Source organism: Hydractinia symbiolongicarpus, chromosome 15 (genome assembly GCF_029227915.1).
Source record: "Hydractinia symbiolongicarpus strain clone_291-10 chromosome 15, HSymV2.1, whole genome shotgun sequence".
Taxonomy (NCBI): domain Eukaryota; kingdom Metazoa; phylum Cnidaria; class Hydrozoa; order Anthoathecata; family Hydractiniidae; genus Hydractinia; species Hydractinia symbiolongicarpus.
This window is the reverse complement of record NC_079889.1, coordinates 5,425,449-5,445,232: the sequence shown is the minus strand read 5'-3', so window position 1 is coordinate 5,445,232 and position 19,784 is coordinate 5,425,449. Positions and strand designations below refer to the sequence as shown.

The 19,784-nt window shown below is 32.8% G+C and overlaps 2 protein-coding genes across 4 annotated transcripts; one reads left to right on the top strand and one right to left on the bottom strand.

Annotated features, from left to right (window-relative positions):
- The first annotated feature begins 1,401 nt into the window (after nt 1-1,401).
- On the top strand, nt 1,402-2,874 carry LOC130628649 (uncharacterized). Its single transcript, XM_057441631.1, has one exon. It carries the CDS (start codon nt 1,402-1,404, stop codon nt 2,872-2,874), a length of 1,473 nt encoding a protein of 490 aa, XP_057297614.1.
- Nucleotides 2,875-4,301: 1,427 nt separating this feature from the next.
- Nucleotides 4,302-14,150, bottom strand: LOC130628546 (uncharacterized). Of its 3 annotated transcripts, XR_008981847.1 has the most exons (5): nt 14,027-14,150; nt 11,968-13,116; nt 5,369-7,514; nt 4,724-4,972; nt 4,302-4,558 (listed from the first exon to the last, which is right to left on the bottom strand). XR_008981847.1 is itself a non-coding variant. In XM_057441487.1 (4 exons), exons 2-3 carry the CDS (start codon nt 12,065-12,067, stop codon nt 7,054-7,056), a joined length of 561 nt encoding a protein of 186 aa, XP_057297470.1. In that variant the 5' UTR covers nt 12,068-13,116; nt 14,027-14,150; the 3' UTR covers nt 4,302-4,972; nt 5,369-7,053. The 3 variants fall into 3 exon arrangements, 2 of the variants coding, with proteins under 2 accessions (XP_057297470.1, XP_057297471.1); XM_057441487.1 differs by having other exon boundaries at nt 4,302-4,972; XM_057441488.1 differs by lacking the exon at nt 14,027-14,150 and having other exon boundaries at nt 4,302-4,972; nt 11,968-13,215.
- Nucleotides 14,151-19,784: the final 5,634 nt, after the last annotated feature.

The following is a 19,784-nucleotide window of genomic DNA, read 5'->3' as shown; positions in this document are numbered from 1 at the left end:
GGTTTCCCGTACTGGTCCCTTGATAATCTCTGGTACATGTGATAGTAGCCACTCTGACCACTCTCGCAGCTTACTATTAACTAATGAACGAGTTCTCTTCAGCTCCTGGCGTTCAAACTCGTTCATTTCCTCGAACGTGGGTACATGTGGCTCGATGTTCCTCTTAATTGGTCGAGTTTTTGCCATTTCATGACTCTCAAAAATATCCATGGCTTGTGGTGCGAATGGGGTAGACTGCGTCTCTAATAAAGCAACAAGGTCTGCTTTGCGTAATTTTGAATAACCCGTAAGCCCACGGGTTTTCGCAATGACGTGTAATTGTTTTACGGTATTTGAATTAAAATTAATCTTCTTTATTATATATATTTTTTGATTTCAATCAACAATTTTTCTGGTGCGGTCATATTTTTTGAGTAAGGGAATTTCCCTTTACTCATATTCTGTATAAGAGTATATACTATTATATATGATTTCATATGATTTTGTGTTGGTGACTTGCATTTATATATCATATTATTTTGTGTTGGTTATTTGCAATTAGGGAAATTCCCTTTGGTCGACGTCGTCTGCACCAGAACGAACATTTCTCTATCTCTCCGCAGCAGTTGAAAGCATCCTGAAGTCCTTTTACGTGGATGATCTACTAAAATCCGTCAATGATGTGGAAAGTGGAAAAAGTCTGTCTTCATTTGATTGAATCTATAAGGATTGGTGGATTTAGACTGACAAAGTTTGTTAGTAACAATAAAGACGTGCTAAATGTATTACCGGAGGAATTGGTATCACCAGTAAAAGACGTAAAAGTTAACACAGGCGAGATTGTAAGAGCACTTGGAGTGAAGTGGGAAATCAAGTCGGATACCTTTGCCTTTACATCAAGTATTCATAACGACACCAAAACAAAGAGAGGAATCCTGAGTGTTGTCAGTTCAATACTTGACCCATCGGGGTTCATATCGCCTTATATTTTCAAAGGAAAGATGATTCTGCAAGAAATATGGCGTGAAAACACAGATTGGGACGAGGAAGTTAGCAGCACTATACAAATTGCATGGAAAAAATGGCAACATGGTCTGCAATCCTTGGAGAAATTCAAAATCGAAAGGTGCTACAAAACCAATTTTACAACCAAATTGCAGTTGCACCTGTTTGGAGACGCATCAGAAAAGGCCTATGGCGCAGTTGCCTACTTGAGTATTGGGGCTGAACCTGCTAAAATAAGCCTTGTGATGTCAAAGGGAAGAGTTGCATCAACGAAGCCACAAACCCTTCCAAGACTTGAACTTAATGCCGCCACACTTGCAGTAAGACTGTACAGATTTGTCATCAAAGAAATCGATTTACCAATTGAAGAAGTTTATTTCTAGAGTAATTCGACATTGACACTTCAGTATATTAAAAATGAGAAAAGTCAATAAAACCTTTATTGCAAATCGAGTTTCCGAAATCCGAGAAGTAACAAATCACTCGCACTGGTATCACATACCTGCCGATGAAAATCCAGCTGATGCCATCACAAGAGGGGTCTACAATATGCACGAGCTAGAACTTGCAGACTGCAAAATATCTTGGAAGTCTGGCCCGAATTCTTTGCAGGGCAACGAAAGCCTTTGGCCATCCATAGAAATACTCTCATTGGATGATAAAGAAATCAAGAGAAAAACAGTGTTAATTATTGCGGCTGACAGAAAAGAAATGATAGTCAGTTACGAAAATTATTCTACATTCGATAAACTAATCAGAATCTTAAGTTGGATTGACCGCTTTGTAAAAAGCTGCCGTGGGAAGGTGAAATTAATGATGCCGCTATTACCACAGGAGGAGATTACGAATGCTAAGAGAGTCGTATTTCGTGACGCCCAAATACCGTTCAGACAAGAGATTCAACAAATCAGGGATGGATCTGCTGTGTCGAAAAAAAGTAAACTTGCTCCATTTAAACCATTTCTTGATAAAAGTGGAATCATCAGAATAGGAGGAAGACTGAAGAATGCTCAAATTCTATTTGATGCCAAGCACCAAATTATCCTACCAAACAACCATGTCGCACAATTGGTTATCAGGAAACACCACCTTAGGTGCGGGCATGCAGGAGTTAACCAAGTGTTGTCCGAAGTGAGGCAAACACTGTGGATTTTGAATGGTCGCGTAGCAGTAAAACGCGTGATTCAAAAATGCATCGACTGCCAGAAGTTTAGGTCAAAGGCTCAAATCTCAGTGATGGCGGATCTCCCAAGACATAGAATCGACTTGGAAAAGCCTCCCTTTACAAATACGGGAGTAGACTTTTTTGGACCACTATTAATAAAGCAGGGGAGAAAGAGACTCAAGCAATGGGTGTCGTTGTTTACATGCATGACAATTCGTTGCGTACATCTCGAACTGGTAGAAAGCTTAGAATCGGATGACTTTCTAAACTCGTTACAAAGATTCATCAGTAGAAGGCAAAAGCCAAAATTGATAATTTCCGATTGTGGCACAGATTTTAAAGGTGCCTCGAACAAACTTAAGCAAGAGCTGAAAAAACTGGGTCATCAAAATTTTGAAAATTATTGTTTCGGCCTACAAATTGAATGGAGATTTAACCCACCACCTGCTCCCCACATGGGCGGCGCTTGGGAGCGACTTGTACGAACAGTGAAAAACACAATGAAATTTCTGACTAAGAATCTAGTTTTGACCGATTTCCAGCTGATGACTCTGTTGGCGGAGACGGAAAATATCGTCAACAGCCGACCACTTACACAAGTTAGTGACAATCCTAGCGATTTTCAAGCTGTGACTCCAAATCATCTCCTGAAAGGGTTTGGAAGTCCCAATTCTTCACTGTCTTTAGACAAAAATGCTGATCTTCCACAAAGTTTCAGAAGATGATGGAGGCATATTCAAGTACTCGTAAACCATTTCTGGATCCGCTGGAGAAAGGAATACTTGCCAACACTAACGAAGCGATTAAAATGGCAAGATGAAAATCGAAACATCAAAATTGACGAATTGGTTCTGATCGAAACAGACTCGCCGAGAGGACAGTGGCCGCTAGGAATTGTGGTAAAAGGAATTGCAGGAAGAGATGGAAAAGTGAGAATGGCAGAAATTAAAACAAAAAATGGTACATATCTTTGACCCGTGGCGAAACTCCGACGTCTAGAGTCAAGGGGAGGGATATACAAGAATTTGTCCTGTAGTCCTGAATTTGATTATTCCGTTACGTCAATGACTCCCTTAAGGAGCCATTAAGTTGATTTATATTTAGTTCATTTTTCTTTATATATATATACCGTAACATTTTATTCACTTGCGAGTTGCGTTAGTGAAGGGAATCACAATTTGTAATTGTTGAAAGAGACACATCGCAAATAAAAGCTTCTTCACTGCGCAAACAATCCAAACAAATTTGTTAAGCCATTTCATCCTAGCCAACTTTATTCTATCGTTCTTTTTTGTGTTATCTTCACTAAACTGATTTTTAAAAAAACATTGCAAACCTAGCTAATAAATTTTATTAGTTCATTTTGTTTAGCTGCCGTACTTTTCTATTGTGGGTAATGGTGAACGTATAAGCTAACTGACATAAATGTCGGTTTATGGGTCTCGGCTAGTTAGAAGTGATTTTAGCTATGAACTTACCTTGTGAGAGCCTTTTCTAGATACCTAACTGTGCTCATGTTTTTCAGTTTTGCAAAAGTACCTTTCTGTCACGAATTTGTTTTACAACTTTGGGTGCAAACAATAAATAGATAATGAATTTTAATAATTGCTCCTGAGAAAATGTTGCAATTCAATTTTTTGAGAACAACTATGTGACAATATATTTAGTTCAGTTGAAGAACGCGTTCATTATACTAGATTGTGAATTATATATACTCCTAGTAGCCATTTTTGCCACATTGACTTACAAAATTCTAATCAAGTCAAAAAAGGATTTTTGACTTGATGTATCTTTAGACCAGTCAAATGGAATGGACATAAAAAATAATATTTTGTATTAGCTATTTGCTAAGTTTTAAAATTTAGGAATTGCAAATAATGCTGATAAGATTTTTGTTAACCTTAGTGATATAAATGTCAAAATCTGATATATATTTATATTTCATATTTGAATCATTAAAAACAGGAACAAAGAATTTAACAGGTGTCCAAATTTAAACGGATGTAACAGGCGGAAAAATTTAGCCAAAATGTTTAAGTCAAAAATATAAACACTAAATTTCTCAATGTGATTATTTTAATTCATAGCATTTTTTATTTTAGAGGCTTCCCTATGGTGGTTTGATATATTGTAACGTAATTGATAGGTGAAGTTGAAAATTGTTAAAAAGATGTAAGTCATAGGAACGGAAGTTTAAATGACTGGCATGTTGGATTATGTAACTGACATCACATATTTCAAAAAAAAAAAAATTATATGTTGATTTATGCCCTTGTACAAAATAAATCTAAGGAACGCTTTTTCAACAACAGAGAGTTAAAAGATTAGAAATACACTCAAGACGTTTATTGAAAACAAAGTAATAATAGCCACTTACCAGCAAAGATATCTAGCATATTCCTTTTGTGACTAAATCATAAAACGAAAATTATGGAAAATAATGATAAGCTATAAATAGGCGCAGTAACTGTCATTTCAATGAAACATTAGAAAGCACATAATTAAAATATGTTAAACTGTTTGAACTTTAGTATAGCTTGGTATATGTCAAAATTTGTAAAAGCAATTTCTTACTGAAAATAAAGGATTTCTTTGTTATCTGACTTGTCCATATTGCCGAGGGCAGTAACAGAAAAGATATAACTGGAAAATTGTTTTAAATTCTTTATTGTGCAGTTTGATACTTCATAGCAGCCACTATTGTTGCCAATCTTTGTCGCACGAACAATGTATGTGAAACCTTCAGCTGTCCAATCTAGTAAACACTCACTTTCGTTCCTGTATGAACATTTCAAATTCTTCACTGGATCTGTAATATGAAGCCTATAAATATATTCAGTGGTATTACGTTTGTATTGGGTATACTAGAACAACAATGTAATCATAATAACTTGGCGAACACATTGGAACTCTGCGTAAAGTCTATAAATGTTGATCATGTATGCTTTTGTAATTTCAGCTGACTGAAATTTAGTATACATGTATGTAAAGTACTTTTTATTTTTTCAAGAACTTTAGACCCTTTTAAAGTATTTTTTTAAAGAAATGTTTATAAAAATAAAATCAACTCAAAATATTGTGAGAGTGTAATGTTGCAAACAGCTGTTTGAATCTACATTTAAAACTTAAACTGTAACCAAATAATTTTTAAATTACTTGCATCTTAACTTTTCGAAATTCTGTTAACAGCCAAAAGAAAGTATCCTAAAGAATCCTTACTGTTTAAGCGCAGTTGCATCTATGTTATATTACGGGACGAGCCTTCAAAAGTAACTTCGTTTTCTTTTAAACAGACAGGTATTCCTTATATGTTTAGATGAGACATTAATCTGGAATTTTTTATCGCCAATGCACTTGTCTTCATCACCAAGAGAAATACCACTTCAATGATTACATTCAATCAAACCACTATTTTTCAATTTTTCTAGTATTTTTCCCATCGTATATTTGCTTCTTAATTGCTTCAAATTAACTCTTAAAAAACATTTTTTTTTAGATTTGAAGGACTCCTTTATTCCAATAATTAATAATTCATCCTGACGTCGCGTCATGCATTCAAGCGCTAAATGCTTAAGATTGCTATCAGTTGGACTTATGTACTACAACTCGAGCTGCATTTGCTGCAATGAGTTCTAAAATCAAGTGGTCTTTCTACAAATGATTTCTTTGAAATATTGGAATTTATTCTCGATGGAAAGGCCTTGTGTTCTGGATGCTCATTCGTGTTTATAGAGCTTGATTCTTGTGGAGTTGTTGTGCCTTCTTTTTCAGTTACATTTGTCGTTAATGTCCTAGGGTTGTTAAGGTGTTGCACTCCTTCTGCAGAAGTATCACCATTTGACTCTGTCAATTGATTTAATTTAGATTTTAGTTGTTTTTTGGTTGGTATATAATGGTGTTTTCCTTGCATATTTTTTTCTCGATAGCTTTTGTTAATTTAAAAATATTTTCTGTTGTTCTCATGCATTTATCAGGCTGAAATATTTTCATGCTGGTTTCCTCGTATCGGTAATTGCCGTGGGGCTGTTTCTTTCCTTTTGAAACGTATGTTCGGTTTCTACTCAGTGAATATATGAGTCTTCTAACTCTTTTCTTTGCAGGTTCTATCTAAGTTTTGTTGCAGCTTCTAAATTTAGCTGTTCGCCATCAAATTCATCAACGTGTAGATGAAGTATTGTTTCTGGATACTTTTATAATAACTCCACAATAAGATGTGATAACGAAGGTACACTTTCAACATTTAAATGCTCGCACATATCATCAATGCTGAAAATGTGAACCTTTACCAAATGATTCCTTGGAATATTGTGAACAAACTTTCTAACATCGTTTACGAGCATGTTACTAGCGTTCCAGCAAATGTAATATACTACAGTTTCTTTTTCAGCAAACTCAATAAGATCTTTAATCTGATAAATTACTAATAAAGATTTTCCAGATCCAAAATTACCAATTATGATTTTCTTCTTTTCGTCGCTATATAATATCTTCAGCTGTTTAGTATTAAGCATCAATGATTGAATCTGTTCAGCTGGTTGAGCATCTATTGCAGGAACAGGGCTTCTAATCGTCTTTCTTGTTGCAAGAAAACCAAATATATTGCTCAATATCTTCATGAAAGTTGAATTGTTTTCCTCTTTATTCCCGATGTCATGACAATGTGTTTCAAAAAGATTGGTTAACCAATCTTGTAAGTTGTTGACACCGTGTAAGTCATTTTTGCATAGGATATTACATTCTTCGCAAATTAATGATTTTTGGCAATGGTCCAGGTTTGGTGCTGCAATAATGTTAAGGAACACCGTATCATGATTCTCTACAAAACTTTTGTTGAGGGCAAGCAATGATTTGATATCATTTTCACCGGCTTTAATTTCGTCTTCCAAGTCATATAAGTTGGTGAATTATGTATATCTGATGTTAAAATACCCTATGGGGTTGGGAAAAATTATTAGTATCCTTTTTTGATAGTTTACAAGATTGTTTTTACTGGGATATTTCAAAAAAGTTAAATGTTCTTCAGTATTATAGCTTGTAATGACGCCAACATTCTTTGTTACCATTAAAGCGTTTTTAAGTAGGTAAGCCAATTCAGATATCTTGTTTCCCTTTTTGTACGGTGGAAATTGTATAGATTCTCTAATGTTTTCATCATTTAAAGAAAAATACGGAAAAAGATATTCCAGACATAACTTGTACCATTCCGCTCGCGTACAAGTCGTTCTGTGATCGCCTCCGTGGGAAATATATTCTACTAAAGCACTTAATTCCTCAACATTTTGAATATCTTCGATAAATGTCAAAATATCTGTATAACCATGTGTCACAACTTTAATATTCTTTGTTTTATGTAGATGGGGTATATCTATAAAGGCAAAAAAATGTCAAATTAAAAATTCACAATATGCTGAAAGCGACGTTTGACTAAACAGCATATTTCACAGCAAAATTCTTATTTCGTAACAGAACATAAAAGTTGACCTAATTAGAAGAAATATGATAATAAACATTTCAACATGCTCAATACGCTCAATATTTGTTGAAATGACTGTCTAAAAAATTTATGTGCAGGTAACTCTTTGACAGCGAACACGTCGAAAAGATAGACGATTTTTTGAAAACTCAATTAAGAAGAGACCTTAGTAAAACGTAAGAATTTTAGCAAACATAACATTCCGAAGTTTTGATTGTAAAGCTCGAATAAAAATGACCTTGGAATGCTTTTGAAGAAAAAAAACGGAAAAATGTCAAATCATTATTGCATATTAACGACATAATGCAAACTTTATGTATACTTGTGGAAGAAAAGAGAATTTTGTAATGCCCCCCTGCCCCAATCATGGGTTTTAAAATTCTTATTTTTTAAATCTTTATGTATCTTTGATTTAGTAAAGCTAGCTAAATTTGATGCGTGTAAAATTTCAACTTAAGCACGAGTTGTTCTGTGACATTAAGTCCTCACGATTAAGTCCTCGGTTTTAAACAAGAATGAAATACAACATTAAATTATCACGGGTTCCCTTGGGTAACCAGGGGTGGATACAGGATTACTTTTTCTTTCCTTTTTTTTTTTTTTTTTTTTTTTTTTTTGCGAAGCGACAGGGGAATTGTAAACCTACTCCTTTGTCAGATCTGGAGCAAAGCACTAGAAGCTGCAGAAGCATTAACGAATTTACCTGTTACAGCCCTGTACAAATGCCTTATTAAGGACCTTTACAGGTCTTTTTTTACAAGTTATTCATTTCACAAATCAGGCTAAAATCTACAAAATCTACAAAATAGTATCTTTTTTAAATCAAGACTTAAGAAACAAACTAAGATTTTTCTTTCTTTTTATCCAATTATAATAACAACTGAAAAAATAGATGGCTATTTATAAAATAAGGTTCAGTACACTATTTGAGGTGCGCCGTGAAATCAATGAATATGTGGAAATCTTTAACTATCCAGATATTTCAATTTAAATAGTCTGCATTTTTAAACCATAGCTAAATGACATACATAATTAAATAAATAAAAGTTACATATGCATATAGCATATGCATATAGCATTTTGGAAAAAAAGTGCGTGTGTTTGGAATAATCACCAGATTTTGGAAATTTCTTGATAAAAATGAATATAACATCTGAATGTTTCGGCATATAGAGTCTCGAAACTAACTAACTCTTATGTTTTATGGAAATGGTCATGAAGAATACAATTTTAGCGCAAGTTTTAAAGCTGGTGCTTAAACGTAATTAAACGTAATTAAAGGTAATAAAACGTAATTAAAGGTAATTGTTAAGTAAAGAAGATAAATTAATATAGCATTTGATTTAAAAGTTTTAAAAAAAATAAAAGTCCTTTATTGTTTACATCGAATGATATATACATTATTTATCAGTCAGAGTAAAAGGAAACAAGTCGGTGATAACTGAGAGCAGGCATGACCTTTTTTGTACTAGGAGGATGTAAAGTGTGCTTGAATTGACAGAAGAATTACTATATTTGCTATGTTGAATACTAGTATCCTATGTTTGATAACTTTTAATGTCTCAAGTGTATAACTCATATAAACAGAAAGATATTGCTTTAAAATTTACTATGAAGGGTTTGTCTGATGGAATTAGCATAACAAGAAATTGTGCATAAAGTGAATATATGCATTTTAAAAGAGGACGACAAAATTTTTTGAAAAAGTAAAAGTTAAACAATCCTGTTACAACTTCTACGAAAGATTTAAGTACGGTAGCTATCTGGTTAGTTCTAACGTCTGAAAAGAGTGTGAATGCTTCAGAGGCGAGAAGGTGTTATGAATGTTATTTAAAATGTTCTTCATACTCACTTGCTGTTTGTAGCTAATTAAAACACTTGGGAAAGTTCTAAACCTACTACCCAAGAACTGACTTAAGTTGCCATAACAACTAGTTGCCATAACAACTAGATGCCATCAGCAAAACATAAGAAAGACAGCAAGACAACAATTGGCAACAAAGTTTGGAGTACCAGGTTGGAGTATTTTCCTGCATTGAACCCTCAACAAAGCTTGATCAAGAACTGTTAACTGTATCGAGCATTTTAAGGATTCATAAGATGTTCATTTTCTATAATATCAAAAGTTCACTGGATTTAGCTATGCCTTACATATTTTTGAATGCAACTTTACAATGGAACATACTAGGTAGCTAACCCGGAGGATTTTTTTCTTTTGGTTCAATTCCTGAAAGCGCAACGGAAAAACCTCCGAGACAATCTGAAGAAATGCTTGGTAAGGCGTGTTGAATTGACAATTTCTAGTGCGGCAGCACACAAACTGCCTAAATGTAATACTTTCTACAGCTGCAGTTCCTGCAAAAGAAATAAACAAGTAAAGAGACTTCTGGCAATGTTGCTATGTCCCTACCTTGACCAATCACATCGAGTACATTTTCGAGTCTTACAAAAACACAAGAAGAAAACTTATATAGTAGATCGAGTGAACCTCTTTTAAAAAAGCCACGGAAGAGCCAAAGCTGTAAGAAACCCCGCACGCAAGCTGCAACAAAGATAGATGCTCAATTTTTAAACAATGAGGATATCAATTCAACAACTATGCATTGATCCTTTTATTGGATATATAACCTGGACGGCGTTTTTGATTCTTTTAAAACGTGTGTAGCTACTTCCATATTTTCGAAAAAAAATTACTTGTTTACATATAATTATAGCTATATTTAAAAAGAATTTACTTGTATATCTTTTTTTCGTTTTATTTTTTTTTTACACAGTCATACTTCCAATTCAAGTGGATCGATGGTTCGAGATACATAGTCCCACTGCCAACTTACAGCTCTTTGTTGTGTGTTGTCTTGTCTTCACGCATATCTGTTGCATTTTTTGTATAGTTGTTCGAGCGCGTAGTAGCACCAATAGGTAAAAAGCTGGTATCCATCAGTTTCATTTCCCTACTTTTCAAGCTGTGAGGTTTCGATATTTGCAGTATTCACATATACTGGTATCCATGTTTTTTGTCTTTTCATTAAAAAATTGTGTAGAACAACTACTGCTTTTGTTAAATATTTCAACCTATACAATAATGGGACGTCTAAAAATTCTAAATCTTGCCGCTGCTATACTAAAACATTTTTCAATTATTCTGCCGTTTCTTGATAGACGGTAGTTAAATATATTTTCTTCATGCAGGAATCCACACCAGCAAAAGATTTAAGCACGTGTGGTTCTAATTGAAAAGCATCGTCAGCCACAAAAGCATCAGCTACAATTTATTACTGGCATCTATTATTGTGGATGGGGGTGACCTAATAATTAAGTTTCTTTCTATACAATGACCACGTTTGATGTCCTTATACACACCTCCATTGCTTTGGCGCCCCGCATCCCCAATGTCGATCAAGGTAGATTTACAACGTGCGCTGCACACAACAAGCTATACTTTTCATGTGTTTTCTTGTAGTTGAAGTATTCTGAAACACTTCGACCTCGTGCTTGTGTTACAATATGTTTACCATCTTTAGCACCTAAACAATGTGAAAAGTTCCATCTGACTTTGAACTTGTTTGCTACCTCTTTTCACTTCCTACTGTTTCAGGAACATCCAAAGAACCTGCAATCGACTGCCTATTGCTTCCGTTGAAGGGTTGACTCTTTCGTTAAGTACCGTTGTGTTATACATAAACGCTCACTAGGTCTTGTAACATCCCTGATTTTAAATGTCCTCACAATTAAAGGTGCTATCCAAGAGAGTAACTGTTTAAATCAGATATGTGTCATTCGAAACGACTTGCAAGCTTCCTTATCCACATTATTTTCTATTGTTGTTTTCTGGTTCTTCTTCTTTTAACAAAACCTATCGTCTATTTAGTGCGACCATTTTATTCTGAACAAACATCTTTTCTCCTGAATAAGGGAAATTAATTTCCATTCACGTCAACCTCAAGTAAAAAAACTCTTGACCTTTTTCTTCTCGAGCGAAAAAATGCAGTCGTATGGCAACCTACCTTAAGAGGGTGTTCATGTGGGCCCGGTTAGCCGAGCTGGAATCAGTTCGCTATCACATAACGTTTTCTCATTCAGGTTGAAAAAAAGTCACATAAAAGTGTGCACTTTACAGAAACATGTGCTTTAATCATGCACAGAAATAGAAAGATTTCCGAATAGCGGCTACGTCCTATTCATATTGTAAAAAATTAATTAGTTAATACAAAACATTGGAGCTATTATAAAAGATAAAAAACGTCAGTCCGATTTGCCGATTTAAGCACGACAAACAGGGCCACTCCTTAAAAATACAACCTTTAATTAAGGAAACGAAAAAAAATTAAATTAAAAAAAATCGTACCTTTAACTGGTACGAATATCTTAACCGTAGGAGCATCAAGTGATGATATTTCCAACTTGTCCGGGGAATAGTTGTCGTTTTTATATACAAGAATCCGCATTTTGTCATTACGTGTTTCTACTTTTTATTCACTGTCTTTTAATTTTTTAACTTCGTTTTCAGAATAGCCCTAAATAGTAATATTTGGTACGGGCAAGCACAGTATGATAATGGTGTTTTTATTACAGTCCTTGTGTGTACGAAAGCTAAATAGAAGGTAAAAAAGAAAGTCTAAATCCTACTTAAGGAAGATTTCAAAGCTCTTTTTTTTACTAAAAAGAATGTATTTCTAAATACTTTCTTAAAACATAAACTGTCCATAATTACATGCGAGTACAATCGTTTAAAACAATCCACTTACCTTATGGAATATATTTTCGCAAGAATTAAATTTCACGATTTCGCATATTGTCGTGCTTTTCGCGAAATGTCTTAATTTGCCAATGTCGCCATTCGCAATATGTTCTCGCGAAATTTTTATCAATTCTGTCACCAGCAATAATTGTCGTAAAATTTGGGAATAATAGTTATTGTGTGTCCGCTTAAATTGACCAATTTTTTACACTTCTGTTCTTTAACAAAAGTTTCTTGCGCTAACATTGCGCAATCTTCAGAAACTCATTTTTGCTGCATCGTTATGATACTTACTAAGTTTTCATATTTAACTATTAGCCTGCGTTCCAAATATTTAGGTACCATATCTCTTAGAGGTCAAGATATTAGCTATCGCTCCAAGCCACCCCTAAAAATGTCTATGGAATCCGTATACTCAGAAAAAAATAATAACTTTTGTTAGAATTATCCTTAGATCGTAAAACTTACAAAACAACTTCATATCAGGAAAGGGAATGGTTCCGTAAATTGTAGGCACGTAATTAATGTCATAACGGTCATAATATAGAACATTCAACATACCAAATTATGTAATAGAAATTGGCTATTCGCAAAAGTAGATTCTTGCGCTATTAAAATCTCGCGAAATCTAAAAATATATATATTCCATTAAGGCATTACATATTTTTTTCTTTGAGACGTTTTCTAATGCATCACCCTGTATCTAAATTTTGTAAGATTTATATTATACGCACCTCATTATGTTTCCTGGAACACCTAAAAAAATCGAGCGTCATAATTTATAATAATCTGTGAATATTTATTATTTTTTGTCAACTAAAAATAGTTTAGTTAGTAGTTTAATAACCAAAAGATCTTTATATAATAATAAAAAAAGGAGTGCGCCTTAAAATGATAAAGTCATTTTTTATTTTACAAATTTTCGTATTAGCCAGTATGTTTCGATACTTCTAACAGTAGCTAGGATCTACAGTCCGTATTTTTTACAGCTGTTTTCTTGATACTTAAATGGTTAAAAATAAAGTGTTCAGAAATGCTTGTGCTGCAACAAGAAATGGTGCACTAGAGATGAAATAGACAAATAGGGATGTTGTAAAGATAGAATTTTTTGTATTTCTGTAATTGTTGTGCAAAATTTTTTCCGGCAAAGTTTAGAGGCACTAAGAAAAGCAACATTATCACCTTAAATAGCATATTTCGCTATGTTGTAAGCATATTTAACTTGCTTTCATATGGAAAAAATATACACTTTTTTTAGAACCAGTTAGTTTAGAACCATTTTTTTAATGTGCATAGAATATATTATTTTTATGAACAACTGTTTTTTTGCACTACTTCGGAAAAAACTATTTACGCACGTGGTACACAAAATCAGGTGAATACAGGGTTATATTTTGTAGACGCAGGAGCGTTGTATAGCTTTATTTAAATAGATGAATTATTAATTAAATTATTTAGAAAAATTCGGATTTATTAAACCAAATGTCCGAATGATGTCTCAAAACTTCGGAATACACTTTGCGAAATACATATTGCAAAGCACACATTGAAAAGCACACATTGCGAATAACACATTGCGAAGTACACAATGCGAAATACATTGCGATGTGCACACTGCAAAGTACACATTGCGAAGTTATTTAACAACATTCTATAATATTCATACCTTCTATTTCGTCAACTAGTTTCTCACAGGATAAAAACATCAATAATGATTTTAAATGATTCCAAGTGCGTCGTTCACTTTCTGTTTTCCATTCCCAATGTGTCAGCACAGAGTACAACAAGTGTTCGTCTCTGTGGTGAGTTAGTTTTATTTTGCAAACTTCGGAGTACGAAAGAAGGAAATGTGCGATGTAATGTGTATACATAATAACTTCTTCTGCAATTTTGCAGTATAACTTTTTTCGATCTTTTTCTTCAAAGGGGACTGATGAAGCATCTGCTGCAACTAAATAGAGAAAAGACATCAAATTTAATATCAAAAAGCTTGTTTTAGACTATTTATTTGAAGTATAATGCAAAAACAATTACCATTTCTGAAAGGATGATTTTTCAAGTCTTCACAATTTATTTGAAAGTCACCAGAGCATTCTTTAAAACAACTGATAACCTTTTTGGACAATATGATTGAGATGCTTATCAGTGTTCTTGCTGAACAACCAAGACGATACACATTCTAACACAGGATGATCATACTGTAGTGAAGATGCAAATATGTCGTCGACTGTGAAAGCTTCTCCATCGTGGAGTAAAAAAACAAAATCTCTTCCCTTCCTTCTTTTCCTCTGTGAAATGTCTTGATAATTTATAAGCCAAAAACAATTGCTCTAAATGCAGAAAGGGAAACTTTTATATACATTTTAATAACAATTTTTAGGCTTACCTAGTAACAAGGCCATTCTACATAAAGGTAATTGTCAAAAAATAGCGAGGCCTTTTTATTTTTATTTACAGAAGAATGAGAATTTCATTACACTCGTTAAATTCGGATAATTGCTCTAAATGCAGAAAGGGAAACTTTTATATACATTTTAATAACCATTTGTAGGCTTACCTAGTAACAAGGCCATTCTACATAAAGGTAATTGTCAAAAAATAGCGAGTCCTTTTTAGTTTTGTTTACAGAAGGATGAGAATTTCATTACACTCGTTAAATTCGGACAATTGCTCTAAATGCAGAAAGGGAAACTTTTATATACATTTTAATAACAATTTTTAGGCTTACCTAGTAACAAGGCCATTCTACATAAAGGTAATTGTCAAAAAATAGCGAGGCCTTTTTAATTTTGTTTACAGAAGGATGAAAATTTCATTACACTCGTTAAATTCGGATAAGGATAATCGCAGTGACTTTGAAATTAACCAGAACTTTAATAAACCAAAATGAAAAAAGTGATTTGATATCAATTTTCAATGTTTGCTTAAACATTTCATGGACGGAGGAACGAATAAAAAAAAATTTCATGATTTTATAGTAAAATTTTAATTTTAAGAAACATTATGATATGATCATTTAAAAAGTAAAAAAAAAGTAGGAACAAATAAGAGGTGATCTTACCATAGTCCATGAACATTGTTGATGCCTTAAGACTGCTTAAGAAATACGAGATGTTTGTTGCATTGCTTGGAGGTTAAATTATGTTTCTGCAAAGCAAATACTCATGGTAGAACAACAATGTAATGCAGAGAACGTAGCTAATGAATAAGAAAATTTAACAGCGAGAATCATTAATACTTTTTTCTTTTTCCTAAAATGTTAATAAATTGTTTAAAGTACAGTAAAACGATTTACGTTTTCATTCTCATTTTAATATTCAGTAACTGTATCCAGTAAAGTAATTTGTATTCAATAACTGTGGTGTTTCTCTGTTTTGTTTTAATATTACATATATATTCATATTCAGTATCTTCATTTCCATATTCAGTATTTTAATCTATTTCTATTCAACCGACCGCAATTCATTGTGGCACGGAGAGGAAAAATGATAACCCTGAAAAGAAGAATATCTGTAAAATAAATATACAACTTTGTTTTGTCGTGAAAAAGCTGAAAGAAATCAGAACCTCAAAACGATCACTAAAATGAAGGGAGTTAAAACTCATGTATCGATAATTTTAGCGGTACCTTCATTTTGCGTAAATGAAAAATATTGAAAATTAAATTTTTATTAAAGCCTTTAGTAGCGTGAAACATCACACAACTGAAGAATTCTGTTTCATGCTCCATTGACCAGTAAGAAAAGAAAGATAATAGATAAAACATAGAATAACTTAACTTTCCAATGAATTTTGATTTGTATGCATTTTAGATTTTTTTAAGGATTATATAACCTGATAATATGTCTCGCAACAAAGAGCTAGACTTAAAATTTTATTGCCAAATATATTTTTTCTCTAATGTATTCAATAAAACTTAGGTCTAGGTTTATAATAAATACGATAGAAGATGTGATGAACTCAGTAAATCTTTATTATGCATTGTTGCGACGGAGAGACTTTGTGAAGGAGACTTTGTTATATTGTATTTTGCTAAATAGTTCTCCGGTAATTATCTCTATTCACCATGCCGCTGAAGAGAGCAAAATCGACTACTGTCATCAGTTGACGTTGAGAAACAGACCAGACAAGATCAAAACTTTTGAATAATTAGACCTATATATACTGGGGATTCTAATTGGTTCCCAATTTTAACTATGTTATTTATGCCACGCTAGACTTGACGACAAAGAGTTTTTAGAATTAAAATTAAAAAAAAAATTAGTTCCGGCGATAACAAACGAGATGTCATAATGTATTTTTTCCAATAACGCATAGTTTGAAAAAAGACCCTATTTTCATAAATGATCAATGCGTCCTTAATGTTTTCGTTACAAAAAAACGAGTGTCAAACGATTTTTTAAGTGCAGATATTAATAGCTCTAATATAAGAGTGCTAGTAGAGAGCTGAAAACATGATGTAGCTACATGTTGATGGTCGTCACATTATTTATAGTTAGACGAACTAACCAACCATCTGAAAGGAAAAGTTCGTCGGAGATGACTGCCTCTGCAGCGTCGATCTTTTCACACACAAAAAAACAGATTAAAGAACTACTCTTTATTTCGTGGTCAAGTAATAACTAAAATTTTCAGGTTTGTCAAAGAAAAGCAAATAAACGTTTACCAGAAAATTACCAAATTTCGAAAGTGATTGAAATCATGTTATAAAAACCAAACAAAAAAACGAAAAACAAAGCTTTTGTACATGTATTCCGAATTAAAGTCCGACAAAAGGTATACTTTTTTAAGGCTTTTCACCATCTTCGGAGGGTGGCAGAAAAGCAGAAATAATATTAGAACAAATTTGTTCTAATATTATTATTATTAATATTTAATAAATATTAATATTATTAATATTTATTATTATTATTATTATTATTATTATTATTATTATTATTATTATTATTATTATTATTATTATTATTATTATTATTATTATTATTATTATTATTATTATTATTATTATTATTATTATTATTATTATTATTATTATTATTATTATTATTATTATTATTATTATTATTATTATTATTATTATTATTATTATTATTATTATTATTATTATTATTATTATTTTATTAGTAGTACTATTCTAACATAGTAGTACTATTCTACCTTTTAGTAGTACTATTGTACCTTTTAGTAGTACTATTCTAACAGAGTAGTATTATTCTATCAGCAGGACTATTCTAACATAAAGTAGTATTATTCTAACCTGTTGTGATAATAAGACCTCTCCGTAATCCATTTCCAAAGGGTAACTTTGACAGATTGTGAAGTACAAAACTGTGCCCTGAATTGTTTCTGGATCTGACTTAATGTCTGCTTTCGACATAACAAAAAAATGTGTTTTCTTTTCACCTAAGTATCGCTTTAAACACTAATTGGTCGAAATATTTGAAAATGATTTTTTAGACAAAGATTAGCACAGCAAAAAAAAAGTATCGCGAACATGATGATGGCATTAAAAACGCATTTTTTGTGACCTAAGTACCACTTTCAGCAAGTTTAAAAATCATTTTTCTTTTTTTCACAAATTACGCAGGAAACATAAACACAACAGACCTATATAAATGCCACCTATCTTGAATTGTGATGTGTGGTTCCAATAGACCAATGTACTTATTCGGGTATTAGTTTTCAGGAGGTCACAGGAACACTGTTTCAAAAGAAAATAGCAGTTGTAGTAGGCTATTTATTGGATGACTAGTTTGCGATTTTTTCAGGATTTATGGACTTTCTCATGAAGAATAAACTTCGTTATTTGGTGGGAAAATGGGGAAAAACAATGCGCCAGACAAATGAATTGCATAGAAGTAAGGTCTAGTGGTGCAATCTTCTCTTTCTTTTAGTCTGATAAACCAACTTGTTTTTCTAAAAAAATTTTTTTTTAGAAAGAGATAATTGGTTTGTCTATTTACAAATGAAATAATAGCTACACCACGTAATTAATGCCAGTCCTATAATATTAATAAAGTACGTTAAGAGCATACGGAAAGTATTTGAGTTCATTTACAATTGAAAAGATAATTAGAGATTCAATCACAACGGTTAATGAAATAAATAAGCGTTGTTGCAACAAAAATTTATTTGTATCACAAAGCCACTAAAAAAAAATATTTCAAACAGGGGTAAACATAAAAAGTATTAGTCCTTTGATCGTTACTATTTGAAGAGTATGTGACGCAAACTGAACTGGACCTAAATGTGGAAAAAACTTATTGCTTCCTTTTGTAAGTAAGTCTTGTACGCAGTTGAGCAAATGAGTATTTTCCCAGCAATTCGGAACCTTTCAAGCTTTCTGAAACTCTATACTCTGTAATTGGCCCAAATCTTATTATTTTAGCACATTTGCTTGCAACTCTTTAATGTCACTATTTGAAAACATCTTTCTTCATGTATTGGATTTTTTCGCCTCGACCTCGCTGTCGGATAAGGTGTCGTCGAAGTTATCGTGATGTTCGGGATCTACTTCTATTACTTCTCTACCAGAATGTTATGTTATGGTATGGTGAAAATCGACATCACTTACATCGTTGGCGTTATCGTCGGCTTCAGTGTTTAGATCAAAGTGTGTCTGAAATATATAATGTGTTTAAACAGAGGAAATGACACCTTTCCTACACAGACAATTTATAATAAATTCTTCATACGATGTTTCGACGTCTTTTTGGATACACTTTTTTACACACATTTGATTTTGCCATGCATTTTAAGCGAAAGGAACCGAGTGCTAAGAACTTCACAACTTTAGTAAAGGCCGGTTTCCAAACAGCTACATTTTGCGCCCAGTCGTAAATTGCGCCGCGACTTTTATCACATATACCGAACCATTTCCATTTAGTGATTTTTGCTCACGTGTTTTTTGCAAAACATGGCTGATGTAAACAGACGATATTTGTTGCTGCAAAATTTGAGAGCAGTCCTAGCAATATTTTTATGGCGTAGAAATAAGCAACGTTGTAAAATACGTAAGAAAAACATGTGGATGAGACGACTTTCCATAGAAAGAAGAATCCAAGGAATATACAACGTTTTGCTTATGGATTTAATGTCGTCAGATCACGAGTAGTCTTTTTAAGTTTGTTTACAATGTTGTTTATTTGTGCCTCCATAGACTCATTAATGTTATTTTGTTTTTCATCTACTTCAATTGATTGATATATATTCTGATTCTCTACATTCATTTGGCTTTGACAAAAATTTAACACAGAAACGAGATGTTGCTAGTCATATTGAAATGATCTAATTAAAAATTCTTTCGTAATTCATGTAGATTGCTACCTTTTGATTGGCTGTTAAGCTGAAGCGCAAAATGTAGCTCGCAAAAAGTAGAGCCTGTTCAACTTTTTTTAAATCGCCCCAGCGCATGCAAAAGCGCA

Coding starts and splice junctions, on each gene's coding strand:
- LOC130628546 (XM_057441487.1), bottom strand. CDS start 12,067: ATGCGGATTCTTGTATATAAAAACGACAACTATTCCCCGGACAAGTTG. Junction 7,515..11,967: donor GATATTCGTACCAGTTAAAG/GTACGATTTTTT, acceptor TTGCCTTTATAG/ATATACCCCATCTACATAAA.
- LOC130628649 (XM_057441631.1), top strand. CDS start 1,402: ATGAGAAAAGTCAATAAAACCTTTATTGCAAATCGAGTTTCCGAAATC.